Source organism: Charadrius vociferus, unplaced genomic scaffold (genome assembly GCF_000708025.1).
Source record: "Charadrius vociferus isolate BGI_N301 unplaced genomic scaffold, ASM70802v2 scaffold413, whole genome shotgun sequence".
NCBI lineage: Eukaryota > Metazoa > Chordata > Aves > Charadriiformes > Charadriidae > Charadrius > Charadrius vociferus.
The window spans coordinates 301,308-312,997 of record NW_009647738.1 but is presented as its reverse complement, the minus strand read 5'-3'; the positions used below and the strand labels follow the sequence as shown (position 1 = coordinate 312,997).

Sequence of the window (11,690 nt, the reverse complement as noted above, 5' to 3'; positions counted from 1 at the left end):
GCCAGGGGAGGGGGTGAGCCATGTCCCTGGCGGGGCGGCGGCAGCGGCGGGAGGAAGAGGAGGGGGAAGGGGAAGAAGGGGTTGGGGCCGGTGAGGGGGAGGAGGTGGTGCAGATCCGGCTGGGGGACAAGTGCTACCCGGTGTGCAAGAGGAAGCTGATCGAGCAGAGTGACTATTTCCGAGCCCTCTACCGCTCGGGCATGCGGGAGGCAGGGCAGGGCCAGGAGGAGCAGCTGCTGCGCGGGGGGCTGAGCGCTCTGGGGCTGGAGCTGGTGCTGGACTTCATCAACACCTCCTGCCTGGCCAGGCTGGAGCAGGAGGAGGGGGGCGATGAGGAGCCCCCTTTGCTGGAGGAGCTGGTGGAGGCTGCTTCCTACCTGCAGGTCACCCCCTTGCTCCGCCTGCTCCTCTCCCAGGTGAGGCTGGGCAACTGCTTCGAGCTGCACCGCCTGGCTCAGGTCTACGGTCTCCAGGACTTGCACGATGCCTGTCTAGACTTCATGGCCACCCATTACCATCAGGTGCTGCGGAGGCCTGATGCCCGGCCACATCTCCTCCTGCCCCATGCTCTCCAGCAGCACTTGAAGGAGAGGCGGATGAGGGGCACGGCCACCCTTGTAGCCATTGGGGACTTCATGGGTTCCTCCTCCCTGGGCTTGCCTCTGGGCTGTCACCCGCCGGTGGAAGCCCCCTGGTCTATGCTGAGATACGATGAGGAAGCAGAGAGGTGGCTGCCCCTGGCCAACAACCTGCCCCCTGATCTGGTGAATGTCCGAGGCTACGGGTCGGCGATGCTGGACAACTACCTGTTCATCGTAGGGGGCTACAGGATCACCAGCCAGGAGATTTCGGCTGCCCATTGTTACAACCCTTGCCTAAACGAATGGAGTCAGCTGGCTTCAATGAACCAGAAGAGGTAACCTTTGCTCCCTGAAATACACATGTGTCCATGTATGTTGTCAAAATAGACCCTGTTGAGGTCAAGTGGTGTTGACTTAACTCCATGTTGTGAGAAGTGATTCAGACCTGTCTCTGTGCCATGAATCGCCCACACCTCTTGCATCGTGTGGTGGGAAGGACCGCAGTGCTTGGCAGCGTGCCACCGGACAAGCCTGGCAAACCTTGTCTTTACCAGCAGCAGTAGTCATCCCACCACAGCACAGTGCTGCAGCCTCTCTTCTCCTTAGGGGCCCCCTCTGCATGGCACAGGGAGCTGTGGTGGCAAGGGCAGGGTGAGGAGGACAGGACTTTGTTGCGTAAATGCTGGTGGTTAAGGCCTCAGCTGTAGGAGAACAAGAGCCAGGTGTCTGCAGAGGAGGACTCTGCTACAGCTCTCCACCACGTGTGATCGTTCACCTCGGTGTGAAATGGTGGTGGACGTTTCATTTAAATTGTGATATACAAGGAGCCAGTCTCTCCACACAGCTGTTTTGCTGGTAGTAGAAATTCTTCCAAAAATAACAAAGATTAAAAAAAAAAGATAAAATTCTTCTCTTACTTTCTTTATGGTATATTTTAACTCCAGTACTCTTAAGTGACAAGTTTTCCTACTCTTAGTGGGGTTGTACAGTCTATCAGAGCTAGAGGTGGCTGAAAAATTTTGGTTGGAGCAGTTTTTCATTGGTTTGTACTTTCATAAAAATTTGAATGTTTTGTAGGCCTGCATTTCAGTGAAATATTCACTGGAAAAATGTCAGGAAGATTGTGAGAAATTTCTCACTTTATGGGAATATTTGGATCTGGGAATCGTGCATCATTTTCACCATTTTGCTTTTTTCCTTTGTCTTTTTGAATTGTTTGTTTGACATTTATGTTTAACTTAGTATTCAGAAACACTTGTATAATTTACATTTGAAAGAATAATAGAGAGCTAGCCTTGAGGGGTCCCATCTCCCTGGCCAAGATTGTGGCTGCTCTACCTTAATCACGCTCCAGAGTTATCAAAATAAAGCCTTTTACTTTGTTGAAACAAAATGTTTCTGTTTATCCAATGTCAACCTCCTCATTGTTTCAATTTTAGAAAAAGTGCTTGAATTTTTATCTTCTCTGCCTGAATCAGAGCTAAACCAAGTAAGGAGGCCAAAATTCACTGTAGAATGGAAATTCTCTTCTCCATCCAGTAGATTCAAGGACCATCCAGAGACCCCAAACATTGGCATAAATGCTTTGTATCTGGCTAGTAAAACAGCAAGGTCTCTATTCCAGCGAGCTTGCCAGCTAAACCCCCTCAAAACAGGGGTTTGACCTAAAATGAGTTCTTTCCCATTTCACCTTTTTTTTTTTTTTTTCCTTACTTCCCATGTTGTTGTGAGAATTTCACTGAAATGATTGCCTCATCAGGCATCAGAATTGATCATAAACCCGGGATATTTCTGGCTTGGAAAGGTGTTGTGAAAAATAGTATCTCTAAAATAGGGATTTAGCTTTTAAACACTGCAGAGACCTTTTCTTGCGGACATATTCTTAGAGCCTGAGCCTGTAAGCAGTCTTCACCGAAGTGCCTTTGGGAACTGAGATGTTTTAGGCGGCCTTGCTTTGGCAGTCTTGCTTTTGTGTGAGTGTGATTGAGAGCACACTGCTGTCAATGGGAAATGATGGTGGGATCAGCCCACACAGCGTTAATGGAAATTAACTGAAACATAGAAGTCCCACATTGACCAAGTTACAACGTTTTGGCATTGGTTTGTGTGATGCGTATAGCAAGAGAGACGTTATTACGTGTCACGATTCTGCAGCATGGTGAATGAAGGCTTTTTTAAATAATGCTTTTTCGAGGCCCTTTTTTCACCTTATGACCCGACTGTTAGAACTCTAGATCAACCTTTTCCCCTCTACGCTTTCCCTTTTTTCTAGGATATATAACCATTATATCTGAAACAAACACATGGATATTTTCTCCTTATATTAATATTTTCAACTACACTGCCATACCAACTTAATCTTGAAGCCGATCACAGGTGACAGCAAGGTATTCCTCAGCATGGAATTTCACATTGGCCATTTATAGCAGAAAAGTAATATGTGAATGGATATTTTTGGAATTGTCTCTATTCTTATATTTCATGGTAGTTATTTCAGGTCCAAAAGAAACCAGAATTATGTCTGCCTCTAGACTGCAAGGTTGTAAGTGAGTATGTTGCTCTCTGAAGGATAAGCAGGGGAAGTTTTTTTCATGGAAACTCTGCTGACCCCTCTACAAAACATGCTTTTGACTTTAATATCTTCATGGAGCCTCGACTCTGAAGTTATTATTATTTTGTCTATCTGACATAACATTTCAGCGCTTTGGTGACCGGCTTGACATTTAGTGGCCAGAATGCAGGAAGGGATGACTTGTGCCGTACGAGCCAAGAGCAGAGAGATTCTTAGGATCAGGGAGTTTGCATTCAACAGGAACGTCACTGTTGCCTGTCTGCCACGCAGATGTGCTGCAATTAGATCTGCACTTTGCTCAGCATTGTATTTTTAGTTTGTTGTGCTGTAGTAAAATAAGCAGGGCTGTTGCCCAGCCTGTTGCTTAGGAATTACAGTCATGTGACTGTCTGCCAAATGAATTTATGTCAGCTGATATAATTACATCCCATGGATGCGTTTTTTACATACCTTGAGGGAGGGTTCTAGTCCCCGTTGAAGTTGGTTTGACTTCAGACAACATTTTAAGAGTAGCTGGATCTGGCCTATATGAATGGATGCGTATGTTGGCCTCAAGAGAAGGCTGAGGAGTTGTGGGAATAATTGTGCTGATTTGCTGTTAATATAAGAAGTTATTTTCTCTCAACATACCTTGTAAATTCTGCGATATTTTTATCTTTAATTATTTCCATTATTATAATATAGAATCCTACTATGTTGGGATTCTCTACACATACATAGATGAAATAGTCCCAACTTACTTCTAAGTCAACAAAAGACATCAGATGTATACTGAATACTTAGCAATCAGTCATTCTGGTTTAGGTTATAGCTGTTAGCTTTCTTTCTAGATGTAGAGGTCTTATTACTGTAGTTTCAAATTTATTCACAATAGGTAACTCCTGTATATTATTCTCGTGATGCCCACATAAGCTTGAGAAAGTGTTATTCCCTATTTATGCATACACAAGGGAGATAAAATAATTCGCTCAGGCTCATATAGGAAGCCTGTGACAGAGCCTGGAATTTCTCGTCATCTGAGGGCTAAATGACAGAATCACAGAATGGTTTGGGTTGGAAGAGACCTTTAAAGGTCATCTGGTCCACCCCCCCTGCCATGGGCAGGGACACTTCCCACCAGACCAGGTTGCTCAGAGACCCATCCAACCTGGCCTTGAGCACCGCCAGGGATGGGGCAGCCACAGCTTCTCTGGGCAACCTGGGCCAGTGCCTCACCACCCTCACAGGAAAGAATTTCCTCCTAATATCTAATCTAAGTCTGCCCTCTTTCAATTTAAAACCACTCCCCCTCGTCCCATCACTGCCTTCCCTGATCAAGAGTCCCTCCCCAGCTTTCCTGTAGCCCCTTTGGGGACTGGAAGGGGCTCTAAGGTCTCCCCGGAGCCTTCTCTTCTCCAGGCTGAACAACCCCAACTCTCTCAGCCTGCCCTCACAGCAGAGGTGCTCCAAACCTCGGAAGCACCTCTGTGGCCTCCTCTGGAACCGCTTCAACACGTCCATGTCCTTCTCACGTTGGTGACCCCAGAGCTGGATGTAATATTCCAGGTGGGGTCTCACCAGAGCAGAGCAGAGGGGCAGAGTCCCCTCCCTCACCCTGCTGGCCACGCTGCTGGGGATGCAGCCCGGGATAACGGTGGCTTTCTGGGCTGTGAGCACATATTGCCTGCCAGCAGCCTTTTCCCTTTGGGAATACTAGAGCTTTTCTGCCTTAAATTTCACATCCACAGCAGCCATAGCTGGTGCTGCTGTTTCTGAAACACCGATGATAATTACAGGCTGGTTTGCCCTGGGGATGGGATTTGCTATTTGGTCCAGAGCCCTCGTGCATGTCCATCCCCTGCATGTTCCTGAGGACAATGGGGACAGCCCAGCGTGGCTGTTTGCAACCCACAGCCCCATCTTTATTCTACAGAAACCTGTTGCAGCAAAACTGTGCTGAACCATGTCCCGGTGCCGGCACAAACTCCGGCATGGCGGCAGCTCCCTTTCCCAGGGACAATAATGTCACGTTGTTAGGAATTCACATCAGACCAGACCTGCTATTGCTCCAAAAATAAATTTCTTTGTAATTTTGTGTCATTAAGTAGTAACTCACTTCCTAAGCAGTTGCTTAGCCGTTCAGACGCTAAGTAATATTTATGGCTGTTGACTGCCATGAGAAGGGATGATGGAGCGGAGCGCTGCCGTGCTCAGGGCTCTCCCACAATGGGGAATCTGGGGCCGGTCACAAATGGTCCATAACAGATCGCAGTTTCAAGATCTTTTAATTCTAGAGATATTGCTGTACTTGGAATAGTGACTTTAGAGAACTACCTGGTCTTTTTCGTGGAAGAGACTTCATGTAATTATTGCCCAAGATCCCTTGCGGTGTTTGGTGACAGGGAGGTAACAAGGTGCTTTGGGAACTGTTCGAGTAATGCCCTATGCTATTTGCTATTTAAAAATAAGGTACTCGTAGGATTTCTACTGCACGTGCCAGTTACAGCTGTATATTCCACTTCTATTTTCCTTCAGAACATTCATGGCAGGTAAATCTTCCAGGCTTGGAAGACCTTTGTAACGCCTCTGGCTGAGATTATACACAAGCATGTGGAACATGATTTTTGTGAGCAATCTGTGCCTGAACTGCTGCCACTCTGAGGACTCTTGCAGGAATATAGCAGAGGATGCTCCTGGGGAATGGTGAAGGTTTATGTGACCTTCTTTTTCTGCATTCTTCATGTTTTTTTTTTCACTCAAAATTCCTCTGTGTTGGGGGAAATCAGACTTATTAAAAAAAATTAAATTAGAAGTGTTCACATCACATTTATCACAAATGTATCACATGCTTCCAAAGCTAAAGGTTGGATGCAGTGTGCTCTGCAGACTCATATTAGGAATGTTAAAAAAAAAAAAAAAGTGGTTGATGCATAAGTGTAAAATGCTTTGGAATTGCCTTCATAACTGTGCTTTCATGATTCTTTGTTGTAAATGCTTTAACACTAGAAAAAAGTAATCTGATTCGTGAGAAATTTTAAGGTTAAAGTTGATCATTTGGCAGGTAGGAACCACAGGTTAGTTAGTCCGACCTTCCTGCTCTACAGCAGGACCAAGCTTACCTTGCAAATACATGTCTAACTTGTTCTTGAAACCTTCCGGCAATGCAGATTCCAACCTCCTTCCTCCCAGGTAACTTGCTCCCGTGTTTAGCTATCCCTCTCATCAGGAAATCTTCTGTAATATCTATGCTAACTTTTTCTTGTATACTAAATGATGTCTGTCAGTGAATGAGAAGAATGCTTGATGTCCTCTTTGTAGCCACTTTCATAGTGGTCTCCTACAGATACATCTATTGCTGTTAATAATCCAGAACAATTTAGGGTTTTTTTTGCAAGTTGTGGAATGTTGTCTTCTAGTCAGAAAGCTATACGCTCTGACCCCCAGATCCCACACATCTATGCATTAATTTTTCTTTCTTCCTGCATATGGAGCTTTGCACTTGTCTTTGTTGAATAAACAATGTATAATTTGAAGTATGGTAACGCCCCACAGCTCGCACTTGCTTCTGTTCCTTGGGGCCTTTCAGAGGAAACGAGTGACATGAGAAGACAGCTCATACCCAATCTTGTCCCAACAAGAAGGGTGCTCACTAAGCCTGGCATTTGGAAAGTACTTTTGATCCCCCAAGTTTAGATAACTTACTGATGCGAGTGGACTTTTACTGCAGTTGAACCAGATGGACTGTTTAGCTCTGTTGTTTCCAAGCTGTAGTCCATGGAACAGTCGTTAGTTGTGGAGAGCTGGCTGGTTGCTCAATGTTTGCTTTCCTTGTTTCCAGCTGCTCCAACACATTAATAGAGTGTAAAAATACACTAAATATTTCCTAATGTTCACTCTCCATAAAAACACCTGCTGTTACTGGCACTGAAAGGTGAATGGCAGAAGTTTTTCATAACATATTGAGCTGTTGTCTAAACTTTCATATAAAGTATGCTGATGGATACTTATGGCTACTTTTGAGTAAAATTAACCTCATAGTTAAAGTGTTCCATAAATCTGAGGTACTTCCACCGAATGTCATCCATTTTAACAAGCGTTGGAAGTGGTTAAATGACTGACACAAACGTATGTGGCTTCCTTCTAGAATAATTGAAGTTGAAAGTTGTGCTGTACATCTTTCACCAGATAGTTTTCCCTGTGCTGCAAGAATTGATGCAGTGATATGAAGGCCATGAAGCAAAAAATGGATAAATTGCCTCCATTCAGATAAAATAGTAAGAGGCTACAATTAGAGGGTAACTGGAGAAGCACGTGCGAATTAGGAAACCTGAATTCTTTAATGTTCTGACGCTACACACTTGTTAATTCATGTCCTCAGTGGCCAAACTTAGCATGTTTTAAAAGTGGCTAGAAGATCTTAGCATAGGGAAACACTATCTGTGTCCGTGTGAACTCATTTTATAAGCCAAAAATCCTGTGCCATCTCCATCACAGGCACAGAGTTAGAGACTTTCTAACATGCTTTAGATTTTAAAGGATTGCTTTGAAAAGGCATTTACTTTTTGTGGTTTTGTCCCTGTGTTAATGTGTGGAGTTTTTTTTTTTTTCCTCCATAACTTTTAGAACAGGTACATTGCTTTGAAAATCATAATGTTTTGCAAGTAATTATCCTCATTTCATACCCACTATTGATTGCCATGCTATTCTGGATTCTCTAAGATGGAAAACATAATGGCTGTGGAGAGGAGACGAACAGAGTGACCTAATCGTAAATGTCAGCAAAAAAAAAAAAAAAAAAAAAAAGAATAAAAAGCAATTAATTCCTTCAAAGGAGCATTTTAGTTTCCAAAGCTATATCAGGATGACAAGAACAAAATGATTCCATCTGGAGACAAATTCTTTTTCCAAATATATTTAATAAAAAGAAATTGCAGGGCAGTCTGCTGCTAGGCAGGGTTCATTTTGTCCAGACAAAACCCTGCAAAACTACTTAGCGGTAAGTTTTGAATCTTGGATTCATGCAGAGTAAAACTCACTTTACTGCTCAGCAGGCCAATGCAAGTCTGAAGCACCACTTTGCTTTTACAGACGTAATGCAGTTCCCCCTTTGGCTTTATGCTGAACTCGTGCACTCCAGTGACTTTCACACATTTAGTTAATTGGGATTCTGCGTGGTAAAATCTCAGTTTGGCTCAGTGGTAGAGAAGGAACAATTTTTCTAGGCAATGAGACTGTTTCTGAGGAGAGGAAGAACTCGTCTTTCATCCGTAGCCGGGAAGAAGAGCTGAGCGTACAAGCCCTCTAACTTCACACCCTCCAATTTCTTCCTACAGACTCGCACTTTAACATCCACAGACCATTTGGTTTTGCCTGTATTATCTTAAAAGTGTAAGACGTAAGGCTTCTTGCGCTTCAGTAGTTAGACAGTTGCCCTTTGCCGCGCATAATGGAACAGAATGAAAAATAAAAGAATAGGACGTTGCCTGTGGACAGCAAATGTATTTTGTTCAGCTATGGTTGGAGCATTAATTTACAGATATATCTTGCTTCAGTGGGATGGAGGGTGTATTTAGCAGGCCTTGTTTGAAATTCCTGCAATTTTAACTAAAATAATATCCCTGACTGTGTGTATATGTAATACATTTTTCTCTACTAAAGGTACTTTATTAAAAGCCTGGTAAAAATGAGACATCTACTGAACACATTAGTTAACTAAACATTTAGAGCTTAAACTGTGACAGATTGAAATCCAAAATAAATTATTCATCAGTCTCAGCATCAACATCATCAACACCCAGAATGTCACTGGTTACTGTCCTAAGTAATTACAGTGTAATTACAGAATTTTGGCCTTGCACAGAAGAGTTCAGATGCTATAATATATGAAATGATGGTACAAGTTGTAAGTGATGATGGGTATGTTGGAGCCTGGATAGGACGAGCTTTCTTTCCTATAATTTTCTGTACATCTATGAAACCTATTTCAGTGCTGCAATCTTTTCTTTCAGGTCCAATTTTAAGCTTTTAGCTGTAAATGGAAAGCTGTATGCCATCGGTGGTCAATCCCTTTCCAACGTGGAGTGCTATAACCCAGAAAATGACTGGTGGAATTTCGTAGCATCCATGCCAAACCCACTTGCAGAATTCTCAGCTTGTGAGTGCAAGGGCAAGATCTACGTTATTGGAGGATACACTACACGAGGTAGAAAGCTTGGTTTTACTTTTTTTTTTAAAAAAAATCTGATTTCTTTTAAGGCGCAGATAATTTTATTCTCTTTTCAGAACATCTTTTGAACTGATGTAGAAAGCTGCATAGTACTCATTAAAACATGTAGAAATAAATCACTGGTAGAAAACAATGGACAATTGAAACAAAAAAAAATTAGCTCTGTCATACAGGAATCAGGTATTTCTCTTTTTTCAGGGCCTACATGGACCTGGGGCTCTGTCGTTTTAAGGGAACACACAGCTTAGCCCTCCTTTTTTTTGGATTTTGATCATACAGTAGAAAGAGAGGTCTCAACAGATGCACTTTGTTTACATTTTAAATACTTGGTTTAGACTGTCAGAAGGAAAAATCTGAAGAAATCTGAAGAAAATATCTGCCATCATTAAAGTGGATTAGGTGTTCAAGAAGGCAATGTAAAGTAATGAACATTGACTGGAAATCATCAGAGTGCAATGAAATGCTATAGCAGCATCTCCCTAATCATGCTGCTAATGCATTTCATTCATGACAATCCAGTTGCATTCATGGCTATTTATACCTGTGCCCTTACATAACTTGTGAGTATGTCACTGTCTGCTGTTCCACTTGGGAGCTCATCTGGAGATCATTATGCAGGATAGACTCATAATACGGAGCAGATTTTATTAAAAGACCAGCCTGGAGTCTGCAAACCTGTTGCTGCTTGTCACTTGAATTTGAATTTAAGCTCAGGTCTCCAGAGACTGAAACTGAATTTACTAGCTAATGAGTTCTGTGAATTCTGTGTTAATTTAGTGAAGCCTTGGACACAGCCAGGGTCTCCATTGCACTATAAATCAGGGTGGTACTGTAACAATTTCATAGAATAGCAGTATTGCAAACACATGCATCCACTGAGTTGTAACTGAAGTATAGATATGGCTTCACTTTTTTTCTGTGCATCTGTCTGATGCTGGAACATGGAGTTCCTGGTTCTTAAATAATTTTTACAATGTGTGTTTCTTTCTTTATAAGGCATTGAACATGTGCCCATAGGTCATCCGTGCCACTTGCTGAAATGTAATTAGCTTTATGAATTTTATTCCATAAAACTTTGATTTATGGAATGAAATGCAAAGTATCAAAGTTAAGCTTGGATGATAAATCATCACTTGACAGCCATTAATGAAGCATGCCATCTTCGTGATAATTTGATTCATCTGTGATCACTGTTGGAGAGCAGAATATTGCTCCATTTCCCTTTCCATAAAAAAAATCTTACATATCAATCGAAGACAAAATTAAAAGCCTAAGTTAAAAGGTAGGGATTATTCTGCTAAAATCTGCATCCCCAGATTTACGTCATGTAATGTGCCAGAAGTAGCTTGATTTTTTCCTCTGCAAAGGAACAGAATGTTCAAGCTTTTTTGTCAAGGGCAAAGAGTTGTAGTTCTCAATAATCAATATTTCTTCCCTGGTCTGCTATGCTTTTGCACTGTAATACATTAACAATCTGTAATTATGGCTGATATAGTTTGTAGGGAAGAAGAATCCTCCTCCATGAGTACCTTCTAATATATTTGTTTATTTGTAAATATCTCTCCTCTGTTTCAGATAGGAATATGAACATTTTGCAGTACTGTCCCACTTCTGATTCCTGGACCAACTTTGAACTTTGTGATGTCCATGTTCGCAAACAACAGATGCTCTCTGTTGAAGAAACTATATATCTGGTAGGGGGTTGTATTCATGAACTTGGACCAAACCAAAAATCCAACCAAAGTGAGGACGCGTTAACTGTGCAGTCTTACAACATTGCTACCAAAGAATGGCTCTACCTCAAAGAAAACACATCAAAATCGGGTCTTAACTTGACTTGCACTCTCCACAATGATGGAGTCTATATATTGAGTAGGGATATTACTTTATCTACAAGCTTGGAGCACCGTGTTTTTCTTAAGTATAATATATTTACGGACAGTTGGGAGTCACTAAGGCGCTTTCCAGCCTTTGGACAAAACATGCTGATCTGTTCTATGTATTTGCCTGATATGCGAGAAGTGTAACAGCATCAGGTTTTTCTTTTCAGCTCATTAATCATTCTTGGAAGAAATACTGCTCCCTCTAAATAATTCCAGTTTCAGAATGTAATGTGGTTGCATAATGTAGGCATAAAGTACTGTTTCCGTTCTTTAAAAATGTTGCAAAATCCAATATGAAGAGAAATGCTTCCAGAAACAGTTTTAAGATTTCAGTTTAAAAATTTTATTTCTTTGGATTAAAATTTTACTGAGTATTGTTTGCAATTTAAACACAAAATTATTATGTTGGTAACTGATAAAGGAATTCCAGAGGCAAAAGCAATCAGTCT

General features: G+C 42.2%; 1 protein-coding gene across 1 annotated transcript; it reads left to right on the top strand.

Moving 5' to 3' along the window:
• Positions 1–20: 20 nt before the first annotated feature.
• On the top strand, positions 21–11,385 carry KLHL42 (kelch-like family member 42). Its single transcript, XM_009881821.1, has 3 exons — positions 21–916; positions 9,141–9,334; positions 10,934–11,385. Exons 1-3 carry the CDS (start codon positions 21–23, stop codon positions 11,383–11,385), a joined length of 1,542 nt encoding a protein of 513 aa, XP_009880123.1.
• The last annotated feature ends 305 nt before the right edge of the window (positions 11,386–11,690 follow it).

Bases quoted from the DNA above. Each gene is read 5' to 3' on its own strand.
- KLHL42 (XM_009881821.1), top strand. From the start codon at position 21: ATGTCCCTGGCGGGGCGGCGGCAGCGGCGGGAGGAAGAGGAGGGGGAA. The intron at 917-9,140 runs GTAACCTTTGCT...CTTTTCTTTCAG, and splicing joins GCTTCAATGAACCAGAAGAG to GTCCAATTTTAAGCTTTTAG. The intron at 9,335-10,933 runs GTAGAAAGCTTG...CCTCTGTTTCAG, and splicing joins TGGAGGATACACTACACGAG to ATAGGAATATGAACATTTTG.